Below are 22,429 nucleotides of genomic sequence, written 5' to 3' on the forward strand. Positions count from 1 at the left end.
GAACCTTTCAGGCCATATTGTCCAATCAATACTTCATAAAAATCACATTTCTAAGCGTCACCCAGCTTTACATAGAGCACTGAGAGATTGTGACTGGCCCCAAATCACACAGGCAGTGTGTCAGAGATGAGGCTTGAACCTAGGTCTTTCTGACTCCAACATCAGCTCTCTGTCTACTATTCCAAATTGCCTTTGAGGGTAGGGACCATGTATTATTTACTTCTTTGTAAGTAATTCCTGCTAACAATAATTTGAATGAATGCTTTCACACACACACACACACACACACACACACACACACACACACATTTTCTCACATCTTTAAAATGCAGGGGTTTAAAGTGATTAAATTATCACAGAACTGTCTCAAGTTCTACCAAGTCCAAAAATACCAATTGCTGCCTCTTTTAGGAGGCAGAATATACACAAATATCTGTTACAAACGTATTTCTGAATTTTAGCCATCAGCTACCTCCCTAGACCAACCATCTCTAGTTAGCTTCTTTCAGTTCCTTTAGATCATATTATGTCGTCATTGGCCAATGTAGAATAACAATCCATGGGCTTACTCAACAGCTCATATGATAGAATGTTAAACATTAGACCTGGAATGTAGAGATTTTCTCATTCATTTCATCTTATAGATGTAGAAACCAAGGCTCACAGAAGTTCATAGGATCACTGATTTATAGTTGAAAGGGAATTCAGAACCAATGGAGACCTACCCCCATATTATACAGACAAGAATATCAAAACCCAGAGAAGTTAAAAGACCTGTTTGGGCTACCCAGTTAGATTCATGGGGCTGGGGGCGGGGTGCTTCCAGCCTAGGTTTTCATACCTGCATCTACTACACTACACACTACATTTCTCAAAGGTTAAATGAATATCTCTAGTTTTCTGGCTTGTGACTTGTTCAGGAACATGAAAAAACATCTGAGGAAAGGATTTTAGGCTTTCCTGGTTTGCTTTCCTTGAAGGTTCTCACACAAAATTTAAGATTAAACTAATTTGACACCAGTAATTTGCCCATAAATATCAAGGTACAAACCATCAAATTCTGGATTATTTTTCAAACCGTCAGCACTATCCAGAAAGAAGAGAGACCAAGGTAGTAATTTTAAAATAATATAACAAAAGATTCACATATTTTTTTTCTTTAGGTTTTATTAAAATACAAGGAATTTTTTTAAAGCACACATTCCACTCAGCACCAGTATTGTAACACATTTCTTGCTGACATTCTGCAAAGCAATTGTTTCCACCATGGATAAGCAGAGACACACACATACAAACATGCACGAACACACATACTCTTGTGTCCTCACCATGTTTACCAAGTCCTCATAATATCGTACACCAAATTAATCTCCTTGCTAGGAAGACTCCAAGGCAGGGAGCAGCAAGCCACTGTGACCACATCCAACCTCTAACGGAGTGACTGACTCTTTTGTTAGGGGTCATCATTTGCACACTGGCAGCCCTTCCACAGCTTGGTCTCCCACTTTAGATGCCCAAAGGCTTGGGCTAGTGATTATGAGGACTGTGGTTAAATGACACACAACTGAACAACACTGGCCAATATTCCCTACCCAATACCTTTCATTGCTTTGGTTATGTAGTACTGAATGCGTATGTCTTCAATGATGCTCCCAACCCCCAATCACGTTGAAACAATGTCATCCAGTGATGTAGCTAGCCCAAGACTTGCAAAACTTCTCTCTGTGGGGTTCTTTCATTGATTTGCTTGTGTTTTATTTGTTCACATTTTTAAAATTATTGTTATGATTAGTGGAGCCAAATAGTGACTCCATTAAACCTGTGTACACACTCCAACATCTAATCACTAAATAATAAACTCCCCAAACCCTTAGTACTGCCACCCAGAGTTACCACTACTCCATGAAGAGACTTTTTTCAACCTTTGTAAAAAATGATTTTCTATTAGCTCAATGTTTTTTTCAGAACAGCATCTGTCTGCTCAGAGACCGTCTGACAATGACTGATTCTTAACCCAGTCTGCCCCATTTAGGCTTAGCAGTGCTGTTTTGAGGAGTGATTTGAGAAAGACTTTTTCCTCCTACATTTACTGAGCTAGGATCCAAGGTCTTCATCATACAACTCTTTCCTCTCCCCTCTCCTTTCTCCAAAATCCTTCCCCTGAAGGGCTCTTCTGCAATTTTAAGGGAACTCCCATCACAGAGTGGGAGATACATATGGAAATAGTTGGGACTATGAAACGTGAGTAAAACAGCTTGGATTTTCCTTAAGTTTAAGGCAGGAGGTGAGGCACAACCAAAAACAATTATTTCAGCTGTGTCTTTCACTCTCAATTTTTAAGATTCTTACTGCTAACCACTACTACTGAGAGAGATGACACAGCCAGATTCCAAGGAACTCTAAATGTTTGACTTTTTCATCAGTCCCTTAACTGTAGAAGAAAGCTTATTTTTAGTCTCTGCCTTCACAAATAAACATGAAATTCTGAATGAACTCAATTCTGAGATCCTTCCTTAGGTTCACAGGAGATAAGGTCCTCATCCTTTCATATTATCCCATGACTGGGACTGGTCTCCATATCCATGGTCTATAGAAGACAGGTACAGAAGTGACCTAACCAAATCCTAGAAGTTTTTCCAAGAGGAAGGAAATCATCTTTAACACCATCCTTCTGGCACCTATAGGCAATAGAAAATCACTAAGTCTATTTCATTGCTTCCATCTATGGGACCAGACTGAGAGCAGATATCTGGAAGGGACAGAATGAGGATCTTTTTTACATAATCAGGGCTGGGAATGATTAGGTAGAGTAGCAGTTTGCTTTATCAGATGATTAGAAAGTTTAAAAAGCAGTGGTGCCCAAAATCAGGAGCATATGAAGACACAGCACACAGATAGCCATGTAAGTTAAATTACTATCACTTCAAATATGCAAAGCTGGATGACCATTACTAATCTGTTTGCTTCTTGTAAGGTCAGGAGCTATTTTAATATTTTATTAACTATGTCTGCAAGTACTTGATGACATTTTATTCATGCCCATTTGATAAAGTTCTGGTCAATCTTCTAGGTAATAAAGTAAGTTTTGAACAGTTCCAAGTCATAAACCTTTGAAACGTTGAATAAAATATGAATCCATAGCCTCTAACAAAGTCTTAAGTAGCTAGAAAACTATTTCAATGATATACAAGCTAATCCAGTTAACATATTTAAACTGAGAGCCCCATAAAAACATGGCCTGTCAAAGGAAATTGATCAGATGAGAGGATGGATGCCAAATCACAGTTGTGGCAGTATGTGTATATATATATATACATTTGCATGTATATGTATATATACATATGTATGTGAAAGATTAGCACCAAAAATATGATGTTTCATCTCCCAGAGGACTTTTAGGATGTTTGAAAATAAACTGTGGCAAGAAGCATGTTCTGTAAACATGGGTAATAATAATATAGACATAAGCAACCTCTCGGGTCATGCTTGTTAAGAGGTATGAAATGGGTTATATGTAGCTACATTTCTTTACCCTTGTGTAGTGACAGGGTTTCCATGCTCTTCCTTGGGGAATCTGCTCTATGTGGATGTACCTCCCCATTAAAAATAATTTTTCCCCTGATATTTGGCCTAACTTTCACTTACTAACTTCCATTGCTGTTTCCCTGTTATTCATCCTCTGAACAGGACTCACCTATAATAATCCCACACTTCCTTACATACTTGTAGCAGAACTAGAACACAGAAGTATTTTTTCTTCCACTCCTCTCTGGACAATGAGCGTCACCTTCTTGGAAATCTCACTTTCCCTCCCCCCACCTTCTCTGACATACTATACCCGTTCTGTATATAGGGGAAAAAACAAGAAGATACTTCCAAGGAAAACATCATTCATGCAGTGCCACTGATTTTTATAAGATCTCTTTAAGGGCACCATATAAATCCTAACCCCATTCTGAAAAACAAAGAAACTGGAAAATGAACCAATGATTTTTAATGCAAAAAATAAGTCCAAGTGAGAAAAATTCAGGAATCTGTAAATGTTTGATACTAGTTTTTTAAAAAAAATTTATTATTTACTACTAGTTCATTAAATAACCAGAACCCTGCAATTCTATTTACCTATTCTGGAAATGTGTATAAAACACCAAAAAATGCTGGCTGGTTTAGATAACTTGGTAGGGGGAAAAAGTTTGAGCTGTTCTTCAGTACTGATTTTCTTTTCTCCAATTTTGAAACTTTATTTTTGTGATATTCGAATTCAGTATTTGAGTTTCTGACTTTCCTCAATGGGATGATGAGTTTGTCTTTTGCAATCCATTCCTATTCTTGCTTATTTCCAGATGCAGTCACCTGAGCTGAGTGTTGTTCCTGTGTTGGTCTTCTTTAAAATTTCTAATTACTAAGAGTTATGTCTGTAAATATTGACACATACTGAAATCTGAATTTCTCAAAATTACAAAAAAAATCTGTTCATATTTTATTACCTAGCCTTTAAATATTCTCTAAAGTCTGACCTCCAAGAAAACTAATTGTTCTCTTAATGTTTTATATAACCTCGTAGTTTTATAAAAATCCATCTGTGGCACATAACAGTGTGGTACAGAAGACTACACTATATATAACAAAGTGTTTTGGGTATTTCTAAGGACTAGCCCTTGGTGGAGGGAGCAGCCCAAGACAGATCCAATTCTAAATTCTGTGTAAATGTGGAAATTTTGTTATAACAAAGCCCATAACTGTCATGTGGATTGCACTGTAAAAAGTCTCTGATATATCTGGATGGGACTCATCCCCAACTAGCTGTCTTTTACCTTCTCTGGCACTTAGTACAGTGCCTGGCACATTGAAGGCACTCAACAAATGCTTGATGACTTGACACTCATTTTTCTGAGGAAACCATATTTGTGAATTTGTGACATTTTTGCTAGTTCACCTACTTTTGAGGAACAATAAGGTAACAGAGTAGTTGAGCAACCAGAGAATCATTCCCCACAAGGCAGTTGAGAAGATTCATGAAATATGAGTAAACTGTTTTCAGCTCAACATACAGAACATTATTACAGAGACCAACAAGTATTCCATGCCAAGGAATGAGTGGAGCTATGTAACCTTTCAACAATTGGCACTGTTGTAGTCACAGAGTAACCTATGGCACTAGTTCATGCTTAGTGAGGTATCATGGTTCATTTATTCCCCCACTCCAAATACACAAACTACAGACAAATAAATTATTTTATATAAAAAAATGCAAAGCCACCCTTCATCTTTCTATATCTCTCTCTCATTATAGGATAAATAAATTGTTTCCCACTCATGGGGTCTCAGATGGGTTTCAGCAGAACTATTTTCTCTGACCTGGAGAATTAATCATATGTGGGTATGTGTTTCTATTCCTAACTAATTAGTTGCCCACTCTACAACTTCAAAGTAAAACTCTGTACTCTCCTGATCTTTGAGCCTTCTCTTTCCCTATTTGTCATTTTCAAAGGAATTACAGAGCTTTTCAGTTTAAAGGGCCTTTAAAGATCATCTAATCCAACACATTCAGTTTACGGAAAGGAAACTGAGGACCAAGAATCTTACATGACTTATCTAAGACCCCACAATTGCTAAATGATAGTCAGAATTTTAACTCAGGAAATAAAACTCCAAGTCCAGTGTACTTCCTACAACTACTTCACCTCTTGACCAGAGAGTAATCTTAACCCTCCAAACTAAGGGAAGGTCCTCAGAAACTACCCCTAAATATCCTGAGAATTCTTGGATGTTTCAGCCAGCATCTTAACAGCACACACTAAGAGAAAGAGCCAGAGATGATACCAACACTCTAAAAACCAGGACAACAACCCTATAAACCAACCCTCTCCTTCCCCCCCACCCCAGACTCATGATAAACAAATATTTAGGGATTTACCAAGTGTTCTATTCATAGTGGATAAAGTTAAGATAATAATCCCTATTCTAACAGAGTCTTTCGTGCCTGGCATTTCTCTAGTGCGAGTTGAACTTTTCTTCCCCCAATTTCTCCAAAGCAAGCACCAGTTGTTTAATTCCATCTCAAGGCAGGATGCAGACACTTTGAAACAGGTTCTTAGGCTCTTTTTCAAAAAGTGAAAAAGTAACAAGGGGTCACTGGTTAGGCAGGTATTATTATTGTTACCATCGTGGTTATTATTGTTTGGTAGGGAAGTGGTGATTTGTTAGGGATAGTTTTATTCTTCTGAGATGCCTATTAAAACTGCTGTCCTGCAGTGGGGGAATAAACAAGATCCAGTTGAAATTGTGGATCCACACATCCTTCTCTTCCTCCCCCCTTCCTTTTTTGTTATTTTTAATAGGGCACTATGCAACTCACAAATTCCTCCAACTATCCTGGATTTCATCTCTTGCTGAAGTTCTTTTCTAGCCAAAGTCGGACTTCCTGAAGGTTATAGAAAAAGGGGCCCTTGCCTCCTAAGTAAGCAATTTTCTGTCTCTGCACAACACACAAACGCTCAAAGGATACCCCATAGGCTATGTTGGCATTGTTATCCATGCAGTCAGCCACCACCTGGCACTGGGGCGGCAAGGAGAAACGCTCCAGGAGCTGATGGGCTGCTGCACAGCGGTCTTCCTGGTTCCGGTGTTTCTTCACCTCGAAAGACACAGAGGAGTTACCAGGCACCGCCCAACCATCTGATGGATGAGCTTCATCAATGTAGACCAACAAGAAGTCAGCCACTGTTGAGAACTCTTCCACCAGCTTGCTAAAGGCCGGTAGCTGGTTTGTGAACGGTGGTCAAGTGGCTGAACCAAAGTTGACAACCAGTGGACGCTCAGGATTGGCAAAATCCAGGAGATGGCACTCAGCTCCATATCCCCCATCAAATCTCTTCCACTTGGAACTGTTCTGTTGACCGTTCCCAACTTCAGCTCTGGTAATGTGGACTACACTGGAATTGGGGGCATCTCCACCCAGTTTCACCTGATATCAAAGAAAGAAAAAAAAGGATGGGGAGGACCCCCATTAAATATCTTACCAATTTATCCTCCAAATTAAGTCTAAGTAAACACAATCAGCTCAAAAAAAGACTACATTACATTTCTTCAAAATAAGGTACAATGATTTCAGCAAACTGAACCAATCATTTCATTATAGGGAGCTCTGGGTGGGGGGGGGGGGAACAACCCTCCTTAAATCAATGCACATCAGCTATTGTTCCGCAACTCAAAGTCTTAGAAAGTTGCCTGGGGCACTTAGAGACTGAGTGATTTGCCTTGAAGTGCCACAGCCAGTTTATGTCAGAGAGAGGACTTGAACCCAAGCTGTTTTTAATCCAAGGACTTTCAATACTTTGATGCTTCTATAACTGCATCATAAATAACTTCATTCACTCTCCAGTAATTTCTGCCTGCTACACTGAGGCTGGTATTCTTTACAACCATTACTTCCTTAGCTGCTAATGCTTCATGCATGTTACATAACTGAATTGTTGGCTCTGTTTCAAAAGCATGACATAGAAAGGTTAAAATGAATTGCCCAAGTTCAAGCAGAATGCCAGCTGGCAAACTGAGAATCTAGGAAAGAATGTCCAATTTTGGATTCTCAGTTCAAAGTTCTAGAAAACATGGCACCTAGCAATGACCTAGGGCCCAAATTGATTCATTCAGTATTAACTAACAAAAGAAGTAGCATAATTGACTGGCTCTGTTTTGAGGTTCCCAGAGTTTCTAAGCTAAAATCAGACTTACCTTCCTGGCCTCATTGTCTCCAGCTAATTGTAAAATGATTTGGGCAAATGCTGAATTACTTTTGTTTTAAATAATTTATTAATAACTGTTTATTAATAGAGTAATAACAAATCTTTCATTTCAAATATGTACTTTATTTTGTCTGAGGCCGAGCTATTCGTCACACAAGACTGGGATGACAACGATTTAATCACAGCTTTTTCTCCAGTAATGTCTCTTTACATTTTTGGATTACATTAAGGCTTCAACATACCAGTGGCTTAAAAGGAGGTTACAGGTGAGTTTTACTAAGATTTCCAAAAGAAATTTGAAAATATCTGAACACTTTCCTTTCCCCCCCTCATTTTCTTTTACTATCTGACACAAACACTTGAGTGACTCTAGAGGATGTCTTATAAATAATTCCAAGCTAAACTCTACTAACTATAACAACTGCACAAGAACTGCCCACAACACTAATGGATATCTCTAAAATGAGTAACAAAACCCTGTCTAGCAGGTGAGTAGGGGAAAAAAAAGAGATTTATACCATTTCTGTAATACCAGAGAAAGCCAGTCCTTGGGTATAAAGTTCCCAATGTTTTTTTTTTTCATCCCATTCTTATTTTTAGTAGCTTCATCCCCTTTCTTACCTCCATTTCCTTCTCTTCTAACCACAGAATTTTAGGTAACTTCTCAATTACTTACTAGAAGTTACTCTCTGGCTTGCACAAAGGATATGGAAGTGAGCTCTTTAAAGGAGAGCAAGAAAACCCATTCAACAAAGACACTTAGTCACAATGCTTTAAAAATTTGAAAGGAATTTTGTGGGCACTTGGATATGGAGGTTGATAATAAAATGAGGAGAATATAAAAGAGGCAATTACTTCAGCTTTGGATAAGTAAAATTGGATCTTTCCCTGGAATGGTTTAATCAAAGCCAATAACATCAGGGACAAGTTACCACAGTACAATTGATTTTTATATAGTGCCCTTCATACTACAAAACACTTATAATGGGTCTCACTTGAATGTGGCTTCATTTATGCTAGCAAGGTAATGCTGGTGTTAAGTGAAGTCACTTGAAGGGGAGTTAAAAAAAAACTCTAGAATCTAAACTGGTATAAAATCCTCTATGTATGCTGTTCAAGGATCTTTTTGGCAAATTTCAATGCATAACTCACTTTTACTGCATAAAGGGCAGAACTAAGTAATATTCTCCTTTGGAAGAGAGACAGGCAGATTCATAGCAGATACTATTATCTCTGTTTTACATAATTAGAAACTTAGATTGTTTTTCCCCCTGTTAAGTACCTAAGTAAAAAAGTAAATTCACCTAATTAAATTAAATGACGAAATCATGTATTTTAACTTTTCTAGTTAAAGTGGTTCCTTTGTAAGGTGATCTGGAGATCCGTAATTTAATAAGCTACTTTGGACTAGGTAATTTTGGTACTCGAGAAATCAAGTTACCGTGACTTTACTGATGGGGTACTCCAGTGAAGGAAGACCACAACTTCCCTATTCATAGGCTAGAGAAGGTGGTCTTTCATCACTTGGTGTCCTACCTTTTCTTTGACAAACCTACTGTGAACTGACCTAAGTCGTTCCTTCATTGACAGTCTGCAGCTGGACCCATCCTCCAAGTCAGGCTTACGCTGTGTTGGCGGGACCTTTGAAAGCCTGTGTCACCCTGACACCATAATGAGGTATTGAAGAATGATTTAGTGAAGTTAGAGAAGTCAGATGCCAAGGGTAGATGGATGAGAACAAATTTTCAATTAAATTTAGAAGAGATTTCAATGATTTGTATGTCTAGTGTTCTTGTTTCACACACCTATATATGTATAACCTGGTTAAAGAGGAACACTGGAAACCTAAAGAGTCCTTCCCATTATCCCCTATGTTCTAATTCAATTTTAGTCAAACGCTGAGAAGGAAAGAAGCATTTATTAAGTGCCTTCTGCATTCAGCATAGCTTACAAACATTCTCATTTGATCCACAAAACTATACTTTGAGGCAGGTGCTAATAAGTAGTTCAGGAAACTTCAGGCTGCAGTCCTAGGATTATGCTAAATGCTGGGGATACAGAGAAAGATAAATCATAACCCCCACCTTCAAGGAGCTCATATTTTAAGGCTTTTAGACAATATGTGTGTCTCCCCACGTGGTTCTTTCGTGGGTATGAAATCTGAAGGTTTATTGCATCAGAACAGACTCAACCCCATTTGTCTCTAGAGTGACATGAATAAAAGAACAAACCTTTTCCTGGACTCCAGAGTTAGCCATGAGGGGGGTGGGAAATCTCAGCAACTGTTCGGTTTTAAGTAACTTCTGAAGCCCATGGACAAGTTGTGTGGTCTTTTTAAGAGGGACCTCTGACTCTATGACTGTAACTTAAGCATACCTGAAGAACACTTCATTAGTCACAAGGTATTCAAATGTACAATCAGTCCTGTTTCACTCTCAATGACAGTTTAGCTAGGGATCATTTCCACGGCGAAGCAGAACTCAGAGGCAGAATTATTTCTAAATGTGGAAGGCATGCTAGTTGCCCGGTATAATTAAAAGAATGAAAATAAGGAGTGACAAGAAAAACAATGCATCATTTAAATTTCTTGTCCAGTTGCACAAGATTAATACTGCATTTCCTAATAACAATAGATGGTCAGTGAAAAGAAATCTCTTTCTAATCATGACACTTGCCCTTGGGTTAGCATAATTACCTAATTGTAATGGGCAGACAAACACACTTTCTGAGGTCACCTAGCCAGCTAGTGACCAAGTGAGAAATGGGAACCTCTCAAACCCTCCCTTGGAGAATCTTGCTATAAACAATCTGCCTCTCTGCCAGGATAGCTCAGCTGGTTGGAGCATAGTGCTAATGAGGCCAAAGTCAGGCATTTGATACCTTTGTGGGCCAATTAGCTTTACTCCGTTTGGTAGCCACGTCAGCGGGCAGTGATGGAAAGGGTGCTGGATTTGGAATCACAAGCCATGGGTTCCAATTCTTTCTCTGCTACTCACTAGATGTGTGACCTTAGGCAATTCACACCTCTGGGCCTCATAGCCTTCAAATTAAGTTTCTAACACATTAAGTATTAATATGTAAAATGACAAGGCAACCCTAGTCTGAACTGAGATTATATTCTGGTAATTATTGAGTTTTGATCATGAGTATCGTCTAGTTTACTAAAAGCAGAAGCCCAGATATGATGTGAAAACCAAATAACAAGTGAAAAGCATTGAATAAATGTGAACTATATCACCATCATTATAATGATATTATCAGAGAAAGCAAAGCATGCTGCCCCATGGAGACAACATTTTAGGGAAAAAAAAGGGAGGAGGAGAAAAACATATACACCATAAATAAAATTTAGTCTCCAGAGCAAATATCTTAAACATTTAGAAACCAGGAGAAGGAAAATGATCCAGTCCAGTAGGGGAAAAAAAAATCTCATATCCCTTTGATATTAACATCTAAAAGGCTCTTCAAACACAATCTTAAAGAGGATAGACCTGTGCTTTCACTGGTTTAGGAAACCCCCTCTACCAGGGCAGGTCAGCATTCTCTGTGTCTTATGGTCTTAGAGAGTTGCTGGTGATTTTGGTATATTAGTAGGTCATTTTCATTCACATAATTACAAAACTTCAGCCATCCAGAAGGGGAGTTCCTTAGGGGCAGAAAGTGTGTTTATTTTTGTCTCTGAGACAATAAATACAGTGCCTAACACCACAAGAATCCCTATTAGAATCTGTCTGTGGTCATCCAATCTTTGTTTGAGAATCTTCAGGGAGAAGGAAACTACTGCTCCCTGAGGAAGCCCAAACTGATGGCCAGGTATTCAGAAAACACCATAGGACAAGCCTCCAGGGTTTTGTGATGGAGACAATTTGGTTTCTTCCATGACACATGCCATGAATGGAGGGGTTTTTTTCTCTCCATACTCAGCTGTGGAAGTCCTATTATTATACTACCACAAAACTGAAAGAGAGGAAACATTGTACAGTGCAGAAGACTCCAGACTTAAGAGTCAGGAAAACCTGGGTGCACATCTTTCAATCTCTGTGTGCCTCAGTTTCATCATCTGTAAAATGAACGAAGTTGAACTCCGTGAGCTTTAAGATCCCTTCCAGCTCTAAGTCTATAATCTTATGATTGGATTCATTAGTTCCAGTGATGGGAGATGTATTTGTTTTCCCCCTGGGGCAGATTTTTCTTTGATAAGACCAAAGTGACATGAGCTAAAAAACAAGATAAATCAGTCCTTTAATATAATTTAAAAGTCTGGAAGAAAGCAGTCGACAAAAACAAGTCATCCCCTGGTACTTCCTAAATTTACTTTAATTTCCCACAGTGGCACAGAAAGTCTCCTGGCCACAAGTTACCTATCATCTTCATTTCTCCTTCTTAGAGGGTTTGTATTTGTTTTTTTTTTTGTCCTTAATGAGACATATTTGCCAATGAGGCATTCAAAAGGCATTTTTTACTCTTGCGGAAGAGTAATTAGGTCGGTGCCTCATTCCATGCCAACATTGGCCACTCCATAAACGAACCCTGCCCAGTATTTAATGCCCAAACACAAGAAGCATCATTTCCACTAATTGGTCTTGAAGTTCCAATGTTCCCAAAGGGTCTCTTTATTTGAAGAGGCTCAGATTAGCGTGTATGCAGAATCCAATATTGCCATCACCAACTTCTATCTCATCTGCATTATTTTGATTTTTAAAAAAACAACACCATCAGTAACACCAACAAAAGAATAAAGATGAATTGTGGGAAACTACTTGAATTTTAGGAATATGTAATGCCTTCAAACCGGGTACTCGTATAGCCATAAGTACACATATGAGGATATATCTGCTGAATATATATTTAGCTCTTATTCCCTTAATGATGGGATTGCCTTCTAGAGATATGTGTTTAGTTCAGGGGGGAAAAAATTAGTGCTGCTTTAGCATGTGGACTGCAAAATGAAGAGAGAGGGGAAAAAAAAGAAAAGAAAGACCTATTCATAAACTACAAGCTGGAAATAGAGCATATACTACTAACCTTGTTCTCTCTTTTCCACAGCCTGGGAAAAGCTTCATGGACAAAATGTCACCTAATCTTATGATAAAAAGCAAAGAAATAAAAAGGGAGGGGCTAGGGGGGCAGAATCTCACATATACCTCTTGTGATCCAAGGCACTGAAAATGGCTTTATTATCCATTAGGAAGTTTGGAATTCTTTGGCAAAATCACCAGGCTACATCAATGCCCTTACAAATGTGGCCAAATAATTATTATGCTGTGTGATTTAACCATTTAAATTCAGATAAGCTGAAATCTTTAACAGGGTCGAATAACAAGTATCCAGTATAGTGATCCTTCTCAGCCTCACTGCTGTTCAATTATTTCTTTTTCTAATTAATACTTCAAAATGCAAGCTCTAAGCCTCTATCACTTCCTAGTGTTTTGTCCAATTTATAAACAAACGCTGGTTGAAGAGCTCTTTATATCCTTATGGGACTGTTTCTTCCACAAGCAAACCATTTTTTAGAATATTGCAGAAACTAGTCGGAAGGCCTGGGGTGAGTGAAGAAGCAGTGTCAAGAGGACATTTTTAAAACCAAAATTATATGTTGAAATAAATATATTTTCTGTGACATTTCAGCACTAATAGTGCAAAAGCTAATTTGTGTGTCAGCATCCATGTTGTTTGTTGACTTTTGCACTTCATTTAGGTGGGGACAAGGTGGCTAAACTGGTTAGCTTGGGACTGGTTGCATCTCTGTGCCTCAGCACAAGGAGACATTGTTCAAGTTAGGTTCATGCACTGGTGAAGAAGTTTAATTTTTTAAATTCTTTATTCATATTGAAATGTTATAAAATCATACATACATATATACATATATATGTACACACACACACACACACACACATATATATATATATATACCTTCTTTTTAATCAAGATTATGTATTATGGATGTCCTTCCTGAACCAAAGTATCTTTACAGTCATCTTGCCTAAGTTTACTCTGAATCTGATTCAATTTGTCCAATAAGAGGTGACAGTATCCCTCCATTGTGGGAAAAAGCAAACAAAGGCTATAATTCACATATCTGTATTCCGAGCATCTAAACATCTTCTCAGGCAGCTGCCACTCAATAACATGGACAGAGCTGAAAAATGACTTATCTGTCACACATCTGCACCTCATCATCTGAAAAGGTTTCCTCTGGGTGCATGTAGGGTCAACTTTTCAAGGTTGTATCCCAGAAAAAAATGCAAGTCATTGTTACGAAATACAAGGATGCCATCTCAAGCAGAACCTCTGCAAGTACCCCTAGAAATGACTACACCAAAAAGATGATGACAGCAGGTGAGGGAGGTTAACTCTATCCATTCCAGAACCTCTGAACACCCTACCCTCCACCACCACTGCAAACATGCCTGACACATTCTGAGAAAGCCAGTGTTTACCAGACCAGTCTTACCCAACATTTTGTTTTACTGTTTGCGTTCATTAAATGTCCCATTGGCAATCACTTTGCTTTGCCTCTTCATGTGGTAGGTTTTATGTAAAGCATGAAGGGCAAAAACTGTAGTTAGCATCATCAGCAAGCATCCTCAGAAGACAATCAAAAGACATAAACAAAGAGGCACTAGAGAGAACACACAAACCATATGCAAAGGAGGAAACAAATTACTCATCTTTCCCAATTCCAGGAATATAAATAACAAAATGTTGCAACACAGTGGAAAACTTAAAGAGGGGGCATTTTTTCTTTTTAAATTTAGGATTTCAAAGTTCTAAATGCTTGCCACTAGTTGCTGCTGGGGGGCAATAACCCCCTTACAAGCTTCAAGTCATGATGATTTTTTTACTTTGGAAATGACGTGCAAAGAAAACAAATTCTACAAGCAGGTGTGTTTTCTTTTTTTTTTTTTTAATCTTAGCCAAATGTCAATTGCTTTTCCAAAAAAAAGTTTTAACTACTGAAGCCAAACTGCTAGCACCCCCGCCCCCAATATTTCTGCCCACTCTAAAATACAGTGAGAAAGAGAGATATGATCCTTCTGAATTCAGTGAAGTTGAAATGATTCACTCATTTGCATTTTCATAAATTTTGAAGTGAGTAACTCTTTACCATCAAAAAGAGCTCCTTCTCCCAGAGTCTAAGTTCATACTTGGGCTTAAGTCTTTCCAGTTCCTCTGGCATGCTGCTGTTGCATGGACTTTCCCAATTTAACAGCAAATTCTTTTCCTGAAAGCCACACATGGTTTCACGTGTAACCAGAATAAGTGCTTTGTGACTGGAAGTTATTTTCTCCACCTCCTTCTCTGTAGCACAAGAAACCTCAGGGGATGTCTTGACACAATATTGCCTTCATCTTTCTTTTGTTTCCTATCTCCACATTCTAAGGCACTGCCTGAGGAACAACTTATCTCCCTGACTACATACTCAGCTTCCATGTTGCTCCCATGCCCCCTGCTCCAGTCTCTAGAGCAGTGGGGTTCCATAACACTGTTTCGGGGAACCAGGATCTTGCTTTCTGACAACCAACCTTGCAAAAGCAGTTCTTCTCTCTTAAGCCTAAAGGGCCTTCAGAAGTCAGATGGGCAAATGGATAAAAGAGAAGGAAAAAGAACCACAAGGTTCTTTATTGACTGCCAAGTTCTGAGTTCAAGGATTCTGCTGACACCTAAAATCAGCACAAGAGCTGGTTTTCCAACATTTGAAGCAAGTATCTCCAGGAGCCCAGAAAAAAAAACCCTCCTTGAATTCAATCTCAGCAGGTAAGTGAAAGAGGACCTAGTTTACTATTTTCTCTCTATAAGGGATGCATGTTCAGAGGGAAAAAAGTTTGAATCATAAGGGATTATTAAATCTTATTTACTTCACAAAAGACATTACTTTTTAAGCTTCTGAACAACCTCAAAAGGGAAAATTAAATTTTCTGTCAGCCAATTCTGACCTCTTTGTTGTAAATCAAAACACACAACAAGGGGGTTACACGTCTCACTCTTCAAAGGGCCCTAATCTGGCTCAATAGATGCATGCATCTGCAAATGGGTCTGTTTAACTTAACTTCGCACTGCTAACCTAAACAGGTCTGCCATTAAGCCAAAACCCGCTAGCCTTAACAAACGACTACTTTGAAGATGTTCCCACCTGATATTCTCAAAGTTCTTACTTTTTCTGTCTTCCACCCTCCAAAATACCAAGATTTCATCTACTTTTAATGCTGCTGCTCATCTACCTCTATCCACAGCCCAAAACCAAAACCAGCCAACATAAACCACATCGTATGGTTCCTAGCTGGTTAAACTAGTTAACAGGTAGAACCGATTCCTTTCTACTGAGCAGTCCCATCCAAGTTAAATGGAGAGGTATGTCAGAGAATGAGCTAGCGCACTCCCTTCTTCTCCCCGCCATGTACCCAAAGTGAAGACCACAATGCACATAGCCACCCCCAAACAGGTCCAAAAGGTCTATCCCAGTGCTTCCGACCAAGGGAAAAGAAGCATAGCTGGTCCCGACTTACCTGTTTGTAAGCATCCAGGAGAAAGCTTTTCCAGACACAGCGTAGCCCTTCTGAGGTCAGCATGCGCCGCCACTCTCCACGAGTGGACTTGGACCGGCTCAGCAGCAGCACCACGTGCTTCAGGAGGATGACCGAGTCATAGAGAGCCAGGAAAAGGCAGTTGGAGAAAAAAACTGGCAGGATTTGCAGTGTAATCAACAAGTCTATGCTCAGTAGACCCATCTTCTCCGCCTCCTTAGTCACTTCGCTTGAATTCTCTGGTTTCCCTTTTGCACCCTCATTTAAGAGAAAGGGGAGGAGGGGTTCGGGGGAGGAGATGGTAGTAAAAGAGGGGGAGAAGAAAAGAAAAGAAACTAAGATTGCAAATAAACCTAAACTGCCATCTCTTTCAAATGATCAGAGATGGCAAAATCAAGTGAGCTTCTCAAATCCAGCAGTTAGAGCATGCCCATCAACTCATTCAACTCTAAACTGCTCCTTTCCCCCCCAGAACTTAAGATGTTGAAAAAAAAAAAGTCCCTGATCCAGTAGCCTCTTTGAGTCCGTTAAAGACACTGCTGCACTTTCAGTTCCCAGCCACTATAAAATTGAAGTACACATTCCTAAATTAATTTCGGCTTTTTCATTGTCTTAATTATTCAGGTTATCCCGTTTCTTTTCTTAACTTACAGGTTGGTTTGTTTGTTTTTAAAATAGTGCTTAGAATATAAGGGGGCTGTTTTCTTTGTACACAACTTTCTGTTTCTCTTTCTTTCTCTCCCTCACTCCCTTTCCGAGTGTGTCCTTCTATTTTTTTCTCTCCCTCACTCTGCCTTTTCCTCCCTCGCTATCTGTCTGTGGTGCAAAGTGCTTCTCTCTAGAGCCCAGTTTGTTTCCCTGAAGCCTTTTATACATTCCCTGGCTAATTGCTGCAATAGGGAAATGAAAGCCTAATCTTGGTAAAGATCTTGACGTCATTGAGAAAGAGAGCTTTACTTTGGCCAGGACTGCAATGAATAGAGAAGCAAAACTCGAAAACTTTTTTTTTTTTTGAGAAGTGGGGGAGAAGAGAGGGTGGAATTTTGCTTTGTTATTTAAAGAGAGAGAGACGAGAAAAAATGTTCAATACCTTTGACTGCTTTCAGGAAATGCTTTCAAATTTAGGGGAAAGTATTTGAATGTGACTTGCAGAGGGACACAGCAACAAACTCCCCAAAAAAGGGGAGAGGAGGTCCAATGATAGGATTTCTTTTTTTCCTTTCTTCTTTTCTTCTAAATGCTCAGAAGTTTTCTAGAGAACTACTAACAATCCAAATTACCCTTCTCATTCATCCAGTTTATTACCTAGGATTTTTAAAAATAATCATTCATATAATTTTCCTGACATTGATAGAAAATTAAAGGTGGGAGAAAAAAGTTTTTTAAATCTATAGAATATCTGGCAACCTTAGATTATATGTGCAAAACAAACAAAAATTTCCCTTTGGGCTTCAATGGTGAAGCCCCAGAGCAAAAAGGGGGGGCGAGGAAGAATTCTTCCAGAAGGGGACAGACAACTACTTTTAACCATGTTTTGCCTACATGCAGATACAAGTCAAACTTTCCATTGAAAAACTGAATTGGCATTTCAATGCCACAAGGACATCTGAATTCATTTTTTTAAAAATAAGGAATTTTTAAAGATCTGCATTTTTACTACCTCTTTTAGGTGTTATGTTTTATCCCCTTAGGAAATCTTACTTCCTTCTTTAATTTTTTTTTCAAATTAAGTCTTGAAAATTCTAGGTGCAGAGTTACTGTTGGTCTGAGGTACCAATCATATCAACAGGTTTTACAGTCAGAATTTCCTATTCAGTCTCCTGGCTAGGTAAGTCAGAAGCAGCCCTTTGGCCCAGCTCTATCACCCCACCCTTTTCATAGTGTTCCTTCTCACTGACCTAACAGCCCACCTCTAGGAAATATGTTTTCTTGGAAGAGGGAGTGGCAAGTAGAGACATTGGGGGAGGGGGCAGAGAGAGAAACCTTTATTGAAAGGGCATTCCCTAATTTTTCTCCATGTACAGAGTTCTCATTGATTTAAATGGGAACTGAGAAGAGCATCCAGACTTGGGGCAGATTGGGTTCTGCATTTGCCCCTGTTTAATCACAGACATTGAAAGGATACTACTATAGCCTGAATTTGTAAGGAGCACATCATTGTTTGGGCTAATGAAGAAATCAGACAATATTTTTACCCAAAACTAATATTAGTAGGTAGTAACAGCATATTATCTTCCATTTATAGTGCTTAAAAAATTGATTTTTGTCTCTCTTCTTCCTCTCCCCTCCCCCACATTTTCAGCCTCCCCTACAAAAAAAAAGTCCTAAACAGAGAAATGGGAAAAGGATACTGCAAATAGTATTTTACATAGCACAGAAGGAGAAGAAGACAAGGGGAAGAGAGAAAAACAGAGGTAGAGAGAGGCTGCTAAGCACTTGCCTGCAGTGACAGTGGAAGGCAGGAGCCAAGTTGAGGACCGAACCCAGGATGTAACTCCTCCATTCACTAGCCTATCCACTAAATCTTGCCTCTTCTCAGACACCATCCCCACTTTATGATTGGACTTAAATATTCCTCCTCCTGCGGTAGACACCAACTCACAAAACACAGCAGAAAGGCAGCTTCTCCCTTTCATTTGAGCTTGTCTCAGAGGGGAGGTGTGTTTAGAAATGAGAAACTGGAGAGAGTGATTGGTAGGAAATCTAGAAAGGTTTTCTTTTTAAATTCAGGGTTCAAATGACAAATCCAGATGAGGAATTTTGTCTGGATTCTCCTTTTCAAGAATCTCTGTTTTGTTTTTGTGCTCACCCCCTAGCGCCCCCCAACACACACACACACACACACACACACACACACTCACTGCTTCCACCTCCCCCTGCCCTCAGGTCAGAAGAGTAATTCAGGAAATTTCTGTGGTGTCAAGAAAAATATGGGAGAACAAACTTCTCAGTCAGGAATTTTCTTAGAATTCTTCTACATTTTCTGAATGAATGAATAACCCTTAAGGCTAAGGAACTACATTTGCTTTACCTAAGGGTTAGGCAGGTCCTTCCCAAGGCTGTGACTTGTACTGCATCCAGTTCAGAAGCTTTTTATTAATAGCACTTTGATCTTCAAACAATTTTATTCTCACTAAGTAACTAATGCTTGCACGAACCCATAAGGTAGATGATTTCAATTAATCCCATTATGCAGATGGGTGAAAGTGAATCATTGAGGCCCTAGAATTTGAGCTAGTAGAACCAGCATTATATAATTTTCCCAGTTCAGAATCCTACATTGGGTTTTTTTTCCTGCTTAACCAATTATCCCATGGATCCCTAGGATCTACTAAGAACCAGAGCCTTGGCTTGAAGCTGGTGTCCTTGATACTTTTATCCTGACGTTCATGGGACATTTTTTTATTTTATTTCATTTCTGTTCATATTGGCCCAACTGAGCTTCCTGCTTCAGGTTTCCAATGATCATTAAAGAGACTTATAAAGTTTCTTGGGATCAAAGTAGTCTTAGCAAAGAACATTTTGATGAGTTAAATACAAACAAATGTGAAGCATATGGATTGCATTTCCCTTCACAATCCTGTACTCAGGGTTTTTAATTCCAGGGGAAGGGACCTTGGGCAAAATGCTTTAGGCTTTTCACTAAATACAGAACAATGGGGGAAAAAAGTATTCAAGACAATTTCTTTTCCTGGGAATGACACTGCTGAACACAGTCACGGCTTCCCTCTGGTTAGGAAAATAGCAGGTGTGCCAGTAAGATGGCTCCTTTATGCAGTCTTAGGGTGCATTGCTAAAGGAAAGTCAGATGGTTTTCCTCCTCAAAAGAATCTAGGGAAATTCTCATGATGTCACTACTGCTGGTCCTTCTTTCTTCCCTCAGCCTTAACTAAAATCACCCAAAATCAGTCTTGTCACCAGCTCACTGGGTAAATGTTTGTTCTCTTTGCTCCTGGAGTGGCACTAACCTGGAGCTAACTCTTTCTCTAGGGGATAATTGACTTTCTTCCTCTGGTCCTTTCCAGCTTGGCGCAGGATGAGGGGTGAAAGGAAGTATCAATAACATCTCCAATAACTACCATTATTTAAAACACATGAAGAAGGAGTTCGAAGGCACAAAGAAAATTCCCACATACACCATAATATTATTGGCGGCAAGGAACTGGAAATAAAGTTGGTGCCTATCAGTTGGAGAGCAGCTAAACAAATTATGGTATGAGAAGGTCATAGAATATTTCTGCACCATGAGAAATGACAAATGTGAAGAATTGAGAGAAGCATGAGAAGACATGGATAAACTGATGCAGATTGAAGGCAGCTGAAACAGTGAAACAATACACAAAATGACTGTATATTACAAAATGAACAAAATAACCAAATACTGCAGAAGTATGATGATCAATCTTGGTCCTGGAGAAAGGTTGAGATAAAGTATCTCTCTCCCTAAATTGCAGAAGTAGAAGATAATGTAGATGTGGAATGTTGCACATACTGTCAGACACAATCAGTTGGTACATTTTAATGAATTGATTTTTTTTCTCTTTTCCAATCATAATCTTTATTTCAAGGAATAGCTTACTGTGCAGGAAAGGTGGTACTTGGAAATTAATATGATGTAAAAACAAGTGTCAAAATTAGAATAAAAATTTAAAAATAAAATACATAAGGCACTTAAAGCACTGGTTCAGCCACATCACAAATAAGATATGGTCCCTGCCTTCTAGAATCATGTGACAAAACAGAAACCAAACAGATGAACTTGGACACACCTTTAGAAAAGAAACTGGGATAAGGAAGGCAATCTTTGTGTGAGATAAGAGGCTTAAATTCCCCGCTGACTTTTTTGGGGCCCTTACAGGCTCTGGCAGAAACTGTGATGCTGAGATCTCGCCCTCTTCAGCTATTTCAACTCATTTTTAGGTCATTTACCCAAGTGGAAGAGAAAAAAAGAGGAAGAAGGGGATAAAGGGTAGGAAGAGATCTCTCTTTTTAAAGATGAAATAGGAAAGTACTAATCTGAGCTCAAATAGGTAATAAGTGGAAGATGGAGGATTTGAATGCACGTCTTCTGACTTCAAATCCAGAAGGGGGAAAAAGAGTAGATAAGGAAGAGCAAGCAGTTACTCAATGGAGTGGTTGCTGAAGCTGCCAGTAAGAGTGTCAATTAATGCCAGTTGTTATACTGGTTTCTTTTTTTTTGTGAGAAAGACAACTGTCCACCAGGAACTGGACTGCATCCATCACCACATTTCATATATGTCACTGAATAGCTGTTAAAAGACCAGAGCCCTCATTCACTATTGACCTAGCCTGGAATTAAACTGATGGCCATTTCCCCGTCCCTAAACCACCTAAACCTTACTTGAGGCCCTAGGATTCTATTGTCTTATTTAAAGTTTCATATACACATGAAGCATAGGCATGTATAGGGGATAGGGAGTAGGGTATAGAGGAGAAAAATAGGGGGTTATGGAAAGTATGCACAGGGTGAATCCCTTCTAGATAAATTCATAGCTCAAAGAGGAAATGAAATTAACTGCCCACTCTGTTCTGAAGGTGAGTGAAAGCTGAGCTTTCAACATACTCTCTCTCTCTCCTCTTTTATTGCCCACCTACTCAAAGCCACAGACTAACAGAAAGAAATAGAAGCTAAAAATAGCCTTTACTTTGAAATGGTTCCTTTCTCTAATTTGTTTCAATCTAGCTCAATGAGAACACCAGACCATGTTACAATTGAACATGAAATGGTTCATTCATCGTTTCTTTTACGGTACCTTATAAGAAATGAATTACATTTTAAGTTATGAACATAGCGTTCACAGACTTTTAAAAATATTTTGATTATTTCAGTATATAGTTGGTTTCCTTTATAATCCTCTGTATTTCATTTTGTGCATTTTTCAAAAACATTATTCTGAGGAGGAGTCTATAGGCTTCACATGAGTGCCAAAGGGGTCCACAATATAAAAAAGCTAAGATCCCCTTCACTAAGCATAATAAGTACTGGGGATGGCAATAGAATGTGGTACACACTACTCCATGCCATTGAAGAAGTAAAGGAGAGGTTCCTCCCAGTAAAGGCTAAAGGGCTGAACTTCTCCAGAGAATTGCTAACCAGCTAGTCTCCATTTCTACTAAGGCTGGAATAGGATTGAACAA

At 38.9% G+C, this 22,429-nt stretch overlaps 1 protein-coding gene across 2 annotated transcripts; it reads right to left on the reverse strand.

The window, feature by feature from the left end:
* Positions 1-1,184: 1,184 nt before the first annotated feature.
* DIO2 (iodothyronine deiodinase 2) lies at positions 1,185-17,104 on the reverse strand. 2 transcript variants are annotated; one of them, XM_036735473.1, is made up of 2 exons: positions 16,253-17,104; positions 1,185-6,967 (listed from the first exon to the last, which is right to left on the reverse strand). In XM_036735473.1, the coding sequence occupies exons 1-2, from the start codon at positions 16,472-16,474 to the stop codon at positions 6,371-6,373; spliced, it is 819 nt and encodes a 272-aa protein (XP_036591368.1). In that variant the 5' UTR covers positions 16,475-17,104; the 3' UTR covers positions 1,185-6,370. The 2 variants fall into 2 exon arrangements, with proteins under 2 accessions (XP_036591368.1, XP_036591369.1); XM_036735474.1 differs by having other exon boundaries at positions 6,383-6,967.
* Between the last annotated feature and the right edge of the window lie 5,325 nt (positions 17,105-22,429).

Source organism: Trichosurus vulpecula, chromosome 8 (assembly GCF_011100635.1).
Source record: "Trichosurus vulpecula isolate mTriVul1 chromosome 8, mTriVul1.pri, whole genome shotgun sequence".
Classification (NCBI taxonomy): domain Eukaryota; kingdom Metazoa; phylum Chordata; class Mammalia; order Diprotodontia; family Phalangeridae; genus Trichosurus; species Trichosurus vulpecula.